This window comes from Triticum aestivum, chromosome 7B, assembly GCF_018294505.1.
Source record: "Triticum aestivum cultivar Chinese Spring chromosome 7B, IWGSC CS RefSeq v2.1, whole genome shotgun sequence".
In the NCBI taxonomy this organism is placed as follows: Eukaryota; Viridiplantae; Streptophyta; class Magnoliopsida; order Poales; family Poaceae; genus Triticum; species Triticum aestivum.
The window spans coordinates 310,537,309-310,554,378 of record NC_057813.1 but is presented as its reverse complement, the minus strand read 5'-3'; the positions used below and the strand labels follow the sequence as shown (position 1 = coordinate 310,554,378).

The 17,070-nt window shown below is 49.9% G+C and overlaps 1 protein-coding gene across 2 annotated transcripts in view; it reads right to left on the bottom strand.

Annotated features, from left to right (window-relative positions):
• Window positions 1-17,070, bottom strand: part of LOC123162121 (uncharacterized) — a 37,747-nt gene that overhangs the window by 7,530 nt on the left and 13,147 nt on the right. For both annotated transcript variants that reach the window (XM_044579917.1, XM_044579918.1), the window contains exons 4-11: window positions 16,449-16,613; window positions 15,970-16,357; window positions 15,768-15,886; window positions 8,006-8,078; window positions 7,717-7,928; window positions 7,577-7,621; window positions 7,312-7,390; window positions 491-679 (exon numbers count right to left, since the gene is read on the bottom strand). In XM_044579917.1, the coding sequence (XP_044435852.1) occupies window positions 491-679; window positions 7,312-7,390; window positions 7,577-7,621; window positions 7,717-7,928; window positions 8,006-8,078; window positions 15,768-15,886; window positions 15,970-16,357; window positions 16,449-16,613 (1,270 nt within the window). The remainder of the gene's footprint in view (window positions 1-490; window positions 680-7,311; window positions 7,391-7,576; window positions 7,622-7,716; window positions 7,929-8,005; window positions 8,079-15,767; window positions 15,887-15,969; window positions 16,358-16,448; window positions 16,614-17,070) is intronic.

Genomic DNA, 17,070 nt, shown 5'->3' with positions numbered 1-17,070 from the left:
TCGTTATTGTGTCACCCTATGATATTATTGACTATACAATTGGGGTTCATGTTTGCGTGCCTTACTGGAATGGTAGTCAACCATCAAAAACTTTAGAGTCATGGTAGTATTACTGGAATCAACTAAATAACTTCATGTTCATGATATAAACCATGTACAATTGCAGCATGTGGAAGGATGGACAACGTTTTCAAACAAATAAATCATCCCCAGAACCAGTCAGAAAGGAGCTCAGGAGCCTAAACTACTTCTATTGGAAAACCAAAAGAAATGAGATCTTGTGTTCTCTTCAAAAAGTGCAAGGAACAATGAGTCCTTCATAGCCACCATAGTTGGTGGAATGCTCCTCAACCCTTATGCAGTGAAATACCTCAAGAAATCACTGTGATCACGTTACTTGTATGCAAGACTGACTATTTTCAAATAGGAAAGTACATGTCTACTGCAGATAATTGCAGTAGAAGAAAAATAGTAAAAATACTAAGCTCACCTCCAGATATTCTGCTTTTGCTCGAAAGGAAGCCTCAAGAAATTCTGCTTCCTTCTTCAGTCTTCTGATCATTTCCAGATCGGAACATGCAGCCTTTAGATCCTCCTTACCAGAGTTGGAACTGGAAAGATGCAATTCTTGAAGCAAATTTTCTAACTTAACCAAAGCTTCCTCAACACTTTCAAGTGACTGCAATAATTGAAACTATGATCATCAAGCTTTACCAAGAGATAGCATTATTCAGGGAAGCGTAACTCCCACTTTGCACCAAGTAGATTGCCACGTGTGGCGCACATCACCACTTTTTGCAACAATAAACACAAAACACCATGGTAGAGGGAGTAATATTGCACTTTGCACCACCTCTGGAACACCGCTGCACAGATCATATCACTTCTAACAAGATGAGATTCCATAGAGCCTTTCTTCCCTCCCGTTGAGACCTTGCCCTGCTAAGGCTACTACATGAAAAATAGGATGGGGCAGAACTAGAAGGCAAGCCTTACATGTGGGGCCTTGGCTACTGACTCACAAGTGGTTCACATATGTAGATTCCCTTGGGCGATGAGAAGTAGCAGGGAGGTGGTACATGTTAAGGAGTATTAGTATTGATCTAGGAGTCCGTATTAGGCTATGTGTCCTTCCCTGTACCCCAAGTCTTGTGTAATATTCCCTCCGTCCCAAAATAACTGTCTTAATCTTAGTACAACTTTGTACTAAAGTTAATACAAAGTTAAGACACTTATTTTGGGACGGAGGGAGTATACATTACGCTGCGCATCTTCTCGCACACCGGTCACGCCAGGTAGCCATCCCGATTTGGATCGCCCATCTCCTCCTTGGACTGGGCTGCTACTTCCTTTTCCTGTACTAGCGCTCGTGACGAGGAGCTTGTAGTCCCCAGATTGATGTTCCCTCCTCTCCCCAGGACGGCTGCTGATGTCAACTTCAAGCTCCCGGCTGCCACTGCTGTTCACCAGGAGACGGCCCAGTGCGCCGCTCCTGCTCCCTGCTGGACCTGCTCGCCACTGTTTCCTCTGTCCACTGGACCTGCTAGCTAGCACTGGGCCTTTCTCCACCGTTCGCTAAATCTGCACTCTGTGGTCCTTTAGCCGCCAAAAGGCTCCCCCTATCCAGATCCGTTGGCTGTAAAAAGAAATAGGCACAATGTCGTCATCATCGGGATATGTTTCAATCTCTCGTGTTACCAATGGTGGAGACCATCCTCATCGCCACCGCCTTGGCCTCTTTTTGCATTGAAAATCTGCGCCCATTCTCTTGCCGCCGAGCTTCTTTCACCGCCGGTTTTCTTGGGCTATGATTTTATGCGCAATGCTTCATTCCTTTGATGTGCCATCTTCTTTCGACAACACATCTTCTCTTTGATACTTATCTTGTATCTTCTACTGATGTGGTGTCTTCCTCTGGTGCACCATCTTCTCGTTATTCCTATTGGCTTGACTTGACAGGTTTTAAAGACTCTCCATGCTGACGCGGATTTTGGATTATTATTTTCTTCTAGTGTTACACTTCTTCAAATGAAATGAAATTGCATATGCTTTGCATTTAAGGGTAGTGTGTATTAGTATTCCTATTGGCTTGACTCGACAGGTTTTGAAGACTCTCCATGCTACAACGACTCTCAAGCCGTGGATTTTGGATTATTATTTTCTTCTAGTGTTACACTTCATCAAATGCAATGCTATTCCATCCGCTTTGCATTTGAGGGGAGTGTTAAGGAGTATTACTATTGGCCTAGGAGTCTGTATTCGGCTATCTGTTCATCCTTGTACCCCAAGTCATGTGTAATATATAGTGTTATGTTATGCTCCAAATTCAAGTATAAAGAGAAAGGCTAACTTCTGACGAGCGAGCGGAGCGAGGCCCGTCGCCGGTAGGCTTGGGCCGAAGCGGAGGTACATCGATGGTCTCAACGATGGTCTCAACGATGCTATTCAAGGTCGATTGATGGTGCAACAAATCTGGTCCATTGATCAAGCACATGCTCTAGCCTTAAAGGCCGACAGGTTTGTGAGGACAAGAAAGACAACTAAGACTACATGTCCTCATGTTGAAGGCTCATCTAGGAGTCACACTAATAGAGTAAAAGAAAAGACTGCTCCATCACAAACACTTGCACGGTTGGCGAATGGCGAGGGTGGCCTCTGGTTGCAAATCATCCGGAACAAATACTTGCACGGCCAACCTATTGCCTTCTGCCTCAGGACAGGGGGCTCCCAGTTCTGGCAGTCAGTCATCCAGCTCCTCCCGGTTCTCCGCATCGGGACCTCCATCACGGTAGGCTCTAGGACAGCCACTCTGTTTTGGTTCGACCGGTGGGCGGGGGACTCCCCCTTCGGTGCCCGGTTCCCAGATCTCTTCTACATTGCGGTGGAACCTAGGATCTCCGTTGAGACGGCCCTTATTGATTTAGGGCGTTTCGTGTTCCGGCGGCCATTTGGGCCCCCGGAAATCGCCGCTTGGCATGAGCTCCTGGAGGCCGTTGCGCATCACGAGCCGGATCTGGCGCATCCTCATGACCGCCTATCCTGGCGCCTTGAGCCCTCGGGCAGATTCTCCACGAAGTCCCTATACCAGGCCATAGCCCCCTCCCCGGGCCCGGCGGCCTTCGAGATAATCTGGGCTATCCGCGTGCCCCTCAAGATCAAGATCTTCTTGTGGCAATGGATCCGCGGCCGGCTTCCCTCCGGCGTGGAGTGTTAAAACAGAATGGCCCGGGCAATGGGATGTGTCCCCTTTGTGGGACTCCAGACACCTCGAATCACATTTTCTTCTCGTGCGTCTCCGCCCAGTTCCTCTGGAGCTGTCTCTGTGAGGTCGCCAGGGGTAGTTGGTGCAACACCAACTTCCTGAACCTCCTCACTGAGATCCAGGCTTCTACCCCGTCAGACCGCCACATTAGGGGTGCTGCTCATTGGGGTCCTTGCTTGGACACTCTGGACTGTGCGTAATAAGCTTGTCATCCAGCGAGTGCCTCTTCGACGTGCCACTGACGCAATATTCAAAATGTGTGGTTATTTGCAGCTCTGGCGGCCGCTTAGCCGCCTCCAGGACTAGGACGCCATCAACATCATCATTGCAAACCTTCGCGCGATGGCTCTTCGCTTGGCGCCGCCGCTTCCTCCTCCACCACCTGAGCCAGATTAGCTTATTACCTGCAGTGTAACCGCCTTTGTTTTCGTTTTTAGGGCTTGTTGAGTTGTGCCCTCGGCAGAACCCTCCTGTACTCTATGTCGTGCAACTTGTTGTGTGTGTGGGGGGGGAGGGGTGTGAACCTCTGGATGACTTTGTGGCTGTGGTGGTTTGCTTTATTTATAAAGCGGGAGAAAGCCTTTTTCGGTGAAAAGACTACTCCACCAAAGGCAAAAAAGCCCATCCCGAAGCAAACTAGAGGCAAGGTTAAGGCGAATGAAGGCCCAAAATGCTATAAATGCGGTGAAGAGGGACACATATCCAGCGGTTGCCCATTGAGGAAATTTTTTCAAGAAAATGCAAAAGCTTTGCGTTTCTTTGCATTGAAAAGTGAGAAGTTCAGTTACAAACGTCCGCCATTGAGGAAATTTGTTACACAACTATCCATGATGGTGAAGGAAATGAGGAAGAATACGAATCTGAGGATATAGATGGACAGGATGTCTGTCAAGAAGGTGGAGAGGTGGTATGTGTGATTCAGCGTCTCCTATGTTCCACATCACAACCTGATGACACACAACGGAAGAAAATATTTGAGAGCAAATGCACGGTGAATGGCAAGGTATGCAAATTAGTGATTGATAGTTGTAGCTGCAAGAATCTTATCTCCCAGAAGTTGGTGAACCATTTAAAGCTTGAGACTCATGATCATCCAAACCCCTACACTATTGGGTGGATCAAGAAAGGAGTGAATACGAGGATCACCAAACAATGCAACCTGCCACTTTCTTTGGTCAAGCATTATCTCTCAAATGTGTTGTCTGATGTAGTTGATATGGATGCCAGTCATGTCCTTCTAGGAAGACCTTGGCAATTTGATGTGGATACTACACACAAGGGCAAGGAAAATTCTTAGTCTTTCATTTGGAACAAGAGAAAGATCATTATTCTACCAAACAAAACAGTGACCATCAATCCTTGAAGCATTTTAGAAATCAAAAGCATGTTGATCGCATGCTGGCAAGATGGGCAACATATCTGGAGAGCTTTAATTATCTCATCATGCATAAATCTGGAACAACTAATGGAGTGGCAGATGCTTTGAGTCGGCATGCATGCCTCTTGATTTCTTTTGAGTCTGAACTTCTAGGCATGGATCAAATAAAGGGGTTGTTTGAGGGTGACGAAGACTATGGCCATGTTTGGGTGAAGCACACAAGGGGCTAGCTGTTAGGTGATGACTATTTGGCGCAAGATGGCTATCTCTTCAAAAATGATCATTTGTGCATGCCAACAAGTTCTCTACGTTAGAGAGCTCCATTCAAGTGATATCTTAGTGGCTATGTTGGACGCGACAAGACTATCGCTAACATGGAGGCTTGTTATTTTTGGCCACAACTAAAGAGAGGTGCTGGAAAGTTTATTCAGCGGTGCCCCATATGTCAAACCTGCAAAGGACAAGTTCAGAACACAGGGTTACACATGCCTTTGCCTGTTCCTGTTGCTCCATGGGAGGATATCTCTATGGACTTCATCTTGGGCTTGCCAAGAACAAGACGAGGGAGTGATGTTTGTGTTTGTGGTCGTAGACAGATTCTCTAAGATGGCTCATTTCATCCGATGTCACGAGACAATGGATGTTCATCATGTGGCAAACCTATTCTTTCGAGAAGTGGTCAAACTTCATGGAGTTCCAAGGTCCATCGCCTCAGAACGTGGTAGCAAGTTTCTTGCTGCATTTTCGCTCACTTCGTGGAAGCAATTCAACACTAATTAAAAATTTCCAGCACTGCCCATCCACAAACAGATGGACAAACTTAAGTGTTGAACAAATTTTTGGGTAATCTGATCAGTTGCATTTGTGGAGAAAGAAAGGGGCAATGGGATTTGGCTTTATCTCTTGCAGAGTTGTCCTACAATAAAGCATAGATCCACAGGAAGGAGTCCTTTTTCCATTGTCTGCACTAAAGTTCCAACACAGGTGGTGGACCTTGTGAAGCTACCATCAGGGAAAACTCAAAATCAGCATTGTTCTTTGTTGATAATTACACTGAGTTATTTGAAGAGATTCATAGTGTTTTGGAAGCACAAAATCAGAAATATAAACAACTTGCTGACTGTAAAAAGAGACCAAAATCATTCCAAGTTGGGGAGGTGATGGTCTACCTCCAAAAAGAGAGGCTGCCTTTAGGTGTTAAAGGGAAGCTTAGGCAGCGAAAGTATGGGCCCTTCTCTATTACGAGGAAGATAAATGATAATGCTTATGTGATAGATCTTCCAAGCGACATGGGTATATCTAACACTTTCAATGTTGCGGGCTTGACTCTCTACAACCCAGAAGAAGCGCCCTATGAAGATAACTCGAGGTCGAGTTCCAAACAACCAAAGGAGAATGATGAGGAACAATAGATGAGGAAAATTAAAACAAAATCATATATCAAATCTATCTGGCTGCTTCTACGTGGTAGTATATATACTACTTTATCATTTTTAGTATGTTAATGTACAATCTAAAATACTCCAAAATGAGGTACATGAAAAATTTGCAAGTGAGCCCATAGTCTTTACTATATTTGTGAAATATGTACACATTTGTACGTAAAAAGGAGTATGCAAAAAATATGATGCATAGACGAATTTAGGTATATACTCCTGGGAGTACATACCCCCGCTCCTCATATACCACATAGATGAATTGGTTATACCTCTTTATCGTTTTTAATATACTTCATTAACAATTACTAGATACCCCAGAATGAGTTTGATGGAAAGTTACATTTGAGACCATATATTTTATTTTATTTACAAGTAAATTGCATTTTTGTACGTAAAAAATGTATACAGTACATATTGAGGGCTTCGATGATATTTATTCATGAAACTTGTATTGAGGTACATTAGAATAATTAATAAGGTATATTGAGAATGATAAAGAGGTATAATATTTGTTTAAGATGTATATTTGTACGTGGGGGTACATACTTAATAGAGATAAGGTGCATCCATAACAGTATGAAGTGCAATTTTATTCCCTCTACCCTGGTACTTGGTGTTTATTGCTACAAAACAGGTGCAGTGTGAAACAAGTGACAATCTACCAGTAGAGTGCAATTTATACTCTCCAGGGAATCACCATTATAAATTAAAAATGATTTCAATGGTAAAGTAAGTACAAAAGAGCTCATAGAAATCAATTGCTTATGTTTTTTAATGAGTTCTCCAAAGGAAACAGAAAATTACCTCAACCTAAGTGTGTTCAAGAAACATACCATATACCACATCTAACATATGATTACTGTCCATTGGAAGAAAGCTCACGAAGAGAAGCATATATGTGTAAACTGGATCCATCCTCTCTTTCTCCACTAGATCTTAAAATACATCTAATGAGACATGTAGTTTATATGCTAAAAGGAATCTCATGTACAGACCAGGGCATCTAATTATCTGCACAACAGTTTATTGTAGAAATTTGATAATCGGACTTATAACTTCGAAATCCCAAGGACATTGATATTTAATATAATCAGTAATGTATTTCCAGTAACATCTCAGAACATATAAAAGGAAAAGAACTTCATCAATACTGAAGAACATTGCTTTAGTTGGGGTTTGCAAAACAATGAAAAACATAATAGCAATCCAGAAGTGCATTCTATAACAAACACCTTGTCAATGGAAGCTAGCTCAGGCGCATCAACCAATACTCCAGTTTCTTGAAAACTTCGGTCTTTAGGCATATTATTTCTGCCATGTAGCGAGTAAATATATCATATAACATATGGACATTCTACACAATATGTAAAATAAGCATATATCAAGTATTCCCTCCATGTGGAAATAAGCATATATCAGGTATTCTAGAAATAAGTGACCACGTCACTTATTTCCGAACGGAGAGAGTAGCAGATACGACTGGACATTCCTGCTTACTTTGCTATGTCAAGCTCAGTCATGCAGTCGCTCAACATGGCATGCCTGCCAAATTTGTTGACATGTATTAATGTTAGTTGCAAATCCATATCTGTAACATAAGGTGAGAGAATTATCACCAAAACTGAAGGTTGACATACCCCTTAGATAGGAATCGTGCTGCCTTTACATTTAAGGGGTTCTCAAGCCATGAGCTATACTTTATAAAACTAGTCAACCAATAAGTGCAGACATTTAGCACCCTTGATATCAGTTCTCTTTTAGGCATTTCTTCTCTGCCTTCAGTATCAACTATTGGCGTTGGCACATCTTCATAGTAAAATGGAAGCCACTCAAGCTCTTCACAAACAACCTGAAGACAAGAAAGTCATATTAACCGTTTGAAAAGCGAATTAGCATCAGAGCTCACTCTGTTGCATGCATACTTACCTCCACATACAACTGATAAGAACTAATCGAGGACAACTGTGGATAATATAGGACGCTCCCACCAATAAGGTACCTGGATGACCATAAGCTGATAAGTTAAACACTAATTTTTTTTGGAGAAAATGCAAAGCTTGCTTCTCGATGCATCGATAGAAAGAAAGATTTACAATCATACAAGTCTAAAAGTAGACCGAAACAATTGAGCACATAAGACAAGACTAAAACAAAAAACATTACACCACCAAACAAATCCCGGCCTAGATGCCATCCACACAAGCAAACACGACGCAAACTCCATGACAGGAAGCGAGTTTCCAACTCTGAGGAGACACAAAGTTGGGGTCGCTCCCGCTCTGGAGCAGACAGATGGCGCCGCAGACCGCCGGCCTCACACGGCCGCCGGCACCGCTAGTTTTCAAAGCTGCACCACCACACATCACCACATCCCCCATCTGTTGCAGCATGTGCCAGCATCCGTAAATCGAAACCCGTCGAGTGCCCCCATGCGACCAAAACGCCACAGCATGGGATCCTCCAGGGTCCACTACCCATGCCACCCACGGTAGCCGCATTGGCATGTTGCGAGCGTACCTGGATCTACCAGATAGAGCCAAAGTGTACTCCACCGCGCAAGCCAACCTAGGGTCAGACCTCCAAGAACAATGCCTCCATGAAAATGGTGACATCTTCAATGCCGCGTCGTCAACCCGGCAAGCCCGATCTAGGTTTTCACCCGGACACTGGACCAAGAGGGACGGACATGGACTTGGGCTCCTCGACGATGCCAACAAGGAGGTGACGGACCCTGAGAACGCCCTCAGCGGCAGCACCGACAAAGGTCTTGTAGGGCTTTCGCTTGAAGCACCAAACCACAACTCACGCCTCGGCTACAACCAAACGAAGACACAACAGCAAGAACCTAGCACCGCCTACAACCATGCCAATTTGTTAGCATGGATGGCCCACCACCCCGCCAACAGAGGCCAGCCCACGTTATGCATCAGGATCAGCATGGACCAACCATGATTCCGCCTACAAAAGGAGCCAGCCTGTGGCCCAGAGGGCCCGTGCATCAGCCGACCGAGATCTGCAGCAAGATGCTCAGATCTGCGATATGAAGCCAACGCACCTAGCAACACCCACAGCCGCATCAAGCCAAGCTCCACGCCGACCGCAAGGGAGGCGGAAAGCTAGTTGCACGAATCCAGGCACTACTGGACAAGGTACCAACCGACGCCATGCCGCCAACCACCGCGTCAGGGCACCAGCCGACGTCAGCCTCCCGGCGGATGCCGGGCCACCCACACACAGCAAGCCAAGCCAGCCAGCACGCCAAGCACACCTCTGATACCACCAACGCCATTGTCTCGTCTGCTGCCGAACAAACCAGTGTTAGACCTTTCAGCCTGAGCATTGATAGATGTGGATGACACTAGGAGAGTTGGGACAATTTTCGTTGGTTTATTTCTCACACAATGCCATACCAACCTGAGGGGTTGGGGATACATATTTATAGGCTGCTAGCCAGCCAAGGCATATGCTAAGATGCTGCTAAGATGCCAGTCTAAGATGCTAACTGACAGTCCTTGATGGTCAAGAACAGAACTCTATCCTAACAGCCAGTCCTTGATGGTCCAGGACTTTATCCTCCTAACTGCCACAAGGACCATGTGCTGCAGCCCCACAAGGACCCTAGTACACAGACTTATCCATCATTCTCCCCCTAAGTCTTGTACGTCGTCTTGTGGGAGAGTTGAATCATCCCAATCCTGGAGCAAAGTTCGAGGAACTTGACCCTCCCAAGGGGCTTGGTGAGCAGGTCTGCGAGCTGATCCTTGGTGTTGATGTAGCTCGCCTCGATGCTCCCTTCTTCCACACAGCTGCGGATGAAGTGATACCTCAGTCGGATGTGCTTGCTCCGTTCGTGGAACACGGGGTTCTTTGCCAGGGCCAGGGCGGACTTGCTGTCCACCAGGAGCTGCACCGTTCTGGTGTCTTGAACGAGAAGATCACCAAGCAGTCGAGCAAGCCAGAGCGCCTGAGTACAGGCGGTGGAGGCCGCTATGTACTCAGCCTCACAGCTGGACAGGGCCACCACCTGCTGCTTGACTGATTGCCAGCTCACGAGACACTTGCCGAGGAAGAGGAGGATCCCGCTCGTGCTCTTGCTGGTGTCGATGTCGCCGGCGTGGTCGCTGTCGCTGTACCCGACGAAGTGTGCCGCCCCAGGGCACCTAGGGTAATGGAGGCCGTGGTCGAGGTCCCTGCTATGTAGCGGACGATCCTCTTCACTGCCTGCTGGTGTTCCGACGTTGGTCGCTCCATGAACCGACTGACATAGCCGACGGAGAATGCCAAGTCCGGCCGTGTGTGAGTGAGGTAGCGAAGGCTCCCCACAAGGCGTCGGTACTGCGTAGCATCCACTTCCTCCGTCGTGCTGTCGCGACTTAGTTTCAGCCTCTCCTCCATCGGAGTGAGAGCTGGATGGCAGTCGGTGAGCCCAGCTAGCTCAACGATGCGCTTGGCGTAGGCGGACTGTCGAAGCGCGATCCCGGAGTGGTCCTGGTGCACCTCAATCCCTAGATAGAAGGAGAGGAGCCCCAGGTCACTCATCTGGAACGTGGCCTTCATGTCTTCCTTGAACGCCGCCACCTCTGCATCTTTGGTGCCGGTGATCACCAGGTCGTCAACGTAGACGCCCACCAGCAGGGCATTTCCTCCACTCCCCCGTCAGTAGACGGCAGCCTCATGCGGGCTCTGCTCGAAACCCATCTTCTTCAGCGTGGAGTCCAGCTTGGCGTTCCACGCCCTGGGTGCCTGCCGCAGGCCATAGAGAGCCTTGCGCAGGCGGAGCACCTTGCCCTCCTGGCCGGGAATCGTAAACCCCGGTGGCTGATGCACGTAGACTTCCTCCTTCAAGTCGCCGTTGAGGAATGCCGACTTAACGTCCATGTGGTGGACACGCCAGCCCTCCTGGGCAGCCAGCGCAAGGAGAAGTCGCACGGACTCCATCCGTGCCACGGGAGCGAAAGCGTCGTCGAAGTCGACTCCTTCCTGCTGCAAGAAGCCTCGGGCCACCAAACGAGCCTTGTGCTTGATGATGGCGCCGGCTCCATCCCTCTTCAACTTGAACACCCACTTAAGGGTGATTGCGCGGTGACCTCGAGGGAGATCAGCAAGCTCCCAGGTGCGGTTTTGCTCGACCGCATCCATCTCCAACTTCATCGCGGCGCGCCATGCCGCGTCTCTCTCGGCCTCTGCAAAGGACCGTGGTTCGCCGTCTTCACACACGAGCTGTAGCTGCCCCTCCAGGTCACGTGGCACCAGTCCTGGCACCGGCTGGTCGCCGAGCACATTATCCATCGTACGGTACCGCAGCGGTTCGCCTCCATACCATGCGTCGGCCCGCTCCTCGTCGTGAGTGAGCGAGGAAGCGAACTTCATCGGGTTGTGCTCTGCGTGAGCTGGTGCTGATGAAGACGAGCCCGGAGTGGCGACCGCCGGGGCTGGAGTATGCGGCGTCGCCGGTTGTGGTGTCGTCGGTGTAGCAGGCGCCGGAGTCGATGTAGTTTTGGGGGCCGGGGTAGACGTGCCCGGTGAAGAGGAGCTGCTTGCTCCCCCAGCTTCCTTGAAGTGAGCGTACTCGACAATGAAGTCGTCATACGTCGGCGTCGAGCCGTCGTCCACCGCCTTGTCCCATTGCCACCCTCGCCCTTCGTTGAACACGACGTCTCGCGCTGTGCGCACACGTTGTGTCTTTGGGTCGAGGATGCGGTAGGCCTTTGAGCCCTCCGCGTAGCCGATGAAGACTCCCGGAGTGCTCCTGTCGTCGAGCTTGCCGATGTGGCCGAGCTCCTTGGCGAACGCAAGGCAGCCAAAGACCCGCAAATGAGAGACCGCCGGCTTCCGCCCATGCCAGGCCTCGTACGGAGTTCTGCCGTCGAGTGCCTTAGTAGGAGAGCGGTTGAGGATGTAGACGGCCGTTAGCACCGCCTCTCCCCAGAAGACAGCCGGCATCCCTCTCTGCTTGAGGAGAGCCCGAGCCATCCCCACAACCGTCTGGTTGCGCCGCTCGACGACGCCGTTTTGCTGCGGGCTGTATGACGCGGAGTAGTGGCGCTGGATGCCCTCATCGGCGCAGTACGACGCGAATTCAGCCGCCGTGAACTCGCCGCCGTTGTCAGTGCGCAACACGCGCAATTTGCGGCCGCTCTCCGCCTCCACACCAACCTGCGCGCGCCTGATGGCGTCCGCCGCTTCTCCCTTACTGCCGAGGATCATCACCCACATGTAGCGGGAGAGATTGTCGACGAGCAGCAGGAAGTAGCGTCGACCTCCTGGTGTGGCTGGCGTCACCGGGCCGCACAGGTCTCCGTGCACGAGCTCCAGCTTCTCCTTAGCCCGAAAACTCGCCTGTTGGGGAAAGGGGAGTCGTCTCTGCTTTGTCAGTACGCAGATGTCGCAGAACTGCTCCACATGGTCGAGGCATGGCAGGCCTCGCACCATCTCCTTGGCACTTAGACGCTTCAGGGCCTCAAAGTGAAGGTGCCCAAAGCGCTCATGCCACTGCCACGCCTCGTCGTCTCGACGGACAGCGAGACAGACCGGTTGTGCCACCTGCACATCAAGGACGTAGAGTCGATTTTCACCTCTGGGCACCTTGGCGAGAAGGCGACGCTGGCGATCCCAGAAGCGTAGGACCCCATGCTCAATCAGCACGCGTGAGCCGTTCTCATCCAGCTGTCCCAAGCTGATGATGGAATTCCTTAGCGCGGGGATGTAGTAGACACCGGTGAGCAGCCGGTGCTCTCCCATCTTGGTGGTGAAGATGACGGAGCTGACGCCCTTTATCTCCACAGCGGAGGCATCCCCGAACTTGACGGAGCCTCGCGCATCGGAGTCGAGCTCGGCGAAGAATTCCCTTCGACCGGTCATGTGGTGGGTGGCGCCGGTGTCGAGGCACCATCCCGTAGCCTTGTCCTTCCGGGAGCCATCGCCGAGAAGAGCGTGTGCTTTTGGCTCATCGAGGTGGATGAAAGCCTTTGCGACTGGAGTCGCCGAGGGTAGCTCAATGCTTGCATGCGCCATGAACAGAGCCGTCTCCTCCTCCTTCGCCTGTGCGACGTGAGCCTGGCCTTGTCGTGGTTGCCGACACTCATTGGCCCAATGGCCAAACCGGCCACAGTTGTGGCAATTGTTGTCTTGTGCCGGCCTGGGCTTGCCAGCGGCGCCGTCCTTGGCGCCTCCGCGGGCGTCACCTTCGGCACGTCCTTGTGCCCTGCCCGGGGGGCCTCTTCGCGCCTTACGCTGCTTGCCACGCTTGCGGCCGCCCGTCGAGGAGGAAGGCTCCCCCTTCTTGTCACCAAGGCTGGGATCCCACTGCTCCCGAGTTAGGAGCAGCTTCCCGCCGGTGGTGACGGGCCCCGAGGGGGGCTGTGGCTCGTCGGTGTCGACGACCTTGAGTCGACCTATCGCCTCCTCGATCGTCATCGTGGAGAGGTCCAGCAACGACTCGATCGAGCGAGCCATCTGCTTGTACTTCTCGGGAATGCACCGAAAAAGCTTCTCGACAGCTCTCTCCTCGGTGTAGGTGGCATCGCCAAACTTCACCATCTTCTGCAGCAGAGTGTTGAGACGGAGAGCAAAGTCATCAACGTCCTCACCTGGCTTGAAGCCCAGGTTCTCCCACTCCTTACGAAGTGCCTGCAGGGTGGACTTGCGAGCACGGTCGCTGCCGATGCGTGCTGCGGCGATGGCGTCCCAAGCCTCCTTGGCAGTCCACTTGTTGGAAAGCGAGAACTGCATCTCGGGCGGGACTGCGGCGATGAGGGCGTCCAGCGCCCGTCGATCCTCTAGGTGGTCGACGTTGCTGTCCTGGACTGCCTCCCACATGCGCCGCACCTGGAGCCTGACCTTCATGATCCCGGCCCACTCGACGTAGTTGGTTTTAGTGAGGGTAGGCCACCCAACACTGGAACCAACATCCCTGACCACAGTCCGGACGTCGTAGAGGCCGCGGTCCTGGTCGTTGCAGCCGCCGTCGCGGTGCGCGCCTCCACCTGGAGCGCGGGCGTGCTCGGCTGCCCACTGCGCCGTCCGCTCCTGCGCCACTTTGGCGCGATCTGCGTCGGCGCCGTCGTCCGCAGGCGCGGAGCTGCTGGAGCTGCCGGGGCTGCCGCGGAGTGCCTTGGCATCCGCCGTAGCCTCACGGGCTGCTTCTGCTGCTGCTGCTGCTTCTACCTCCGCCCTGGCTGCTTCTACCTCCGCTCTGGCTGCTGCCAGCTCCGTTGCAGCCAGCCTCGACACTCTTGCCGCCGCAGCAGCCGCTGCTACAGCCGCTCGCTCACGCTCCTCTGCCACGGCGCGCTCGGCCTCTTGCCGGCGCCGCATGCTCGAGGTAGCCGTGTGCTGAGAGCGACCTGCAGACATGGCTTGCTGCAGGGGGGCTATTGCGTGAAGAGGAGGCTGATGAAGACGAGCTGCTGCTCGACAGTCCGGAGGGAGGAAGGTAACCAGAGGCAGACGGAGCAGCTGCTGCTACCGACTTGGGCTGCTCACAGGAAATGCTCAGGGTGCAGGTTAACGAGGCTCTGATACCACTTGTTAGACCTTTCAGCCTGAGCATTGATAGATGTGGATGACACTAGGAGAGTTGGGACAATTTTCGTTGGTTTATTTCTCACACAATGCCATACCAACCTAAGGGGTTGGGGATACATATTTATAGGCTGCTAGCCAGCCAAGGCATATGCTAAGATGCTGCTAAGATGCCAGTCTAAGATGCTAACTGACAGTCCTTGATGGTCAAGAACAGAACTCTATCCTAACAGCCAGTCCTTGATGGTCCAGGACTTTATCCTCCTAACTGCCACAAGGACCATGTGCTGCAGCCCCACAAGGACCCTAGTACACAGACTTATCCATCAACCAGCGCAGCCAACCAGACCAGCCAGCACTGCTCGCCCCAATGGCCGCAAACAACCCTCAACGAACGACCCATAAAGCATACCCAGGCGTCACAGTGGCACCACCATCCGGTTTCTGCGCAGACATGGCAGGGAGCAACACTACCGCAAGAAGCGGTCTTGCAACCCCTAGGAAAGATGAGTGGCCATACCAGCATCTAGGGCGCACCGGCCAGCACAAAGGGATGGACAGATCTGGCAGCAGCGCGCCAGCCCAACAGGCCACCACATGCCAGCCATCAGAAGCAGTTCAAGGTGCCTTGCACTGGTAGACCGCCACGAGGGCGTCGTTGCCGAACACCACAGCGCAACCACCGTGTGCTCAGCCCAGATCCAAGGCGATACAAGTGCGAGAGAGGAGGACAGGAGCTGCCGGTCGTCGAGCCACCTAACACAGCTAGCTATGCCAGCCACGAATCGCTGCCCCGACGACTGATAGCCACCTCAAACTGAATTTGGATCACCGGAAACGGAGCTCCATGGACTGCACTCAGGCTGCAGCATGTCAACCTCCAAGGATGAGGGGCCGCGAGAGAAGGGGCAGGGAGGGAGGGAGGAGTAGACCGAGGAGCCCCGCCATGCCACCGGCTGACCGGCGGCAACAAGGAGGGAGGTGCTGGAGAGGCCATTTAGCGGCAGTGGAATTCGCTAGAGCAGTTCACTTCCTACCTGATTTTGGTCAAGACTACAGCTTATGTAGTACTCCCTCTGCAAAATTCACGTCTATCGCACCTTACAGAGGGAGTAAAACTCAATTTCACTGAGAGAAGATTATCTAAAATTCACATCTATCGCACCTTACAATACTATTGATAGAATCATTTGAATCTGTATGACTTTTGGAAGACAGGTATACTTGTGTACTTCTGCCTAAAGCAATGAAAAAACCAAATACCGCTAGGTCCTTTTCCAAAACCTGCAGCAAGAAATAAACAAATTGGGTTAGATCAAATCAGAGAGGATTTTAAAACTAGAAATGAAGTATTGTTGGGTTCCAACCTCAATAGTTTCACTTGTAGTCAGTCTTGACCATATCTTTTCACGATCAAGAGCCCTTAGTAATTGTTTCTGAACCAGATCAATCCAAAATGATATCTCAAGTCCATGATCATTAGCAAACTTAGGAACAGCAGCACGAGGACCAAAATTGCACAAGAATTCTCTCTGAAGACCAATATCTTTCGTCAAGGTATACGCTTTACTTATAGGAACGAATTCAAGAAGCATATCCATGAATCGGCCAATAATATCAGGGACCATGGAGAAAAACTGCTGACAAGAAACTTTTGCTGATCCTAGCTTCGTAATAGCAGCAAGACAGAACAGACCAAGCACAAGCAAAGAAAGGTCACTTTCACTAGTATCCATTGGCTTGCCTTCGCTGCATCTAAGAACATACAAAACAAACATATATGTGAGCCACATATTACGCATTGTACAGTAAACATATTACATGAAAAGAAATTGATAAAACATACATTGCTGTTGCAGAATTAAATCGTCGATCATTTTCAAAAGTGTTCACAAATGTCCTCACCACCAATGGATTTTGATTAGATGAATACCACTGATATAGTGAAGGTTCCCTTTTAGCCAATTCATTCTGTATAACACCATCTAGAGAGCTGAGAAGGCGGGATAAACTGCAACCAAATATACATCGGTTACGCGAATTTATTATCGAATCCATTGTCAAATTAACCCTGAGCTAACAAAGCACAAATACAGCCTTTCTAAACAAAATACAAATACAGCCTCACATGGTAAACCTTGGCAGTTTATTTCTTCATGAATCATGATAGATCAATTGATGAAGCAACTTTGTTAGGAAAGAGTCCAGTCAGTTTAGAGATCGTATTGAGCTTGAATAGATTTACCAACTTGTTGGTCAATTCTTGTCTACTATACAAAAGGGCCAACCCCTCTCAATAAAGAAAATAAGAATATTGTCATTTACTTTTATCTACTTTTCAGTAATTACGGTTATGTCAGTAGCAGGTCCTTCCACGAGTACTATCTAAAGATAGAAAAGCAGTTTTTTGCTACAAGATATTTAATGCTCACACACGTATGAAACATATGTAGGAATTGAATCACTCA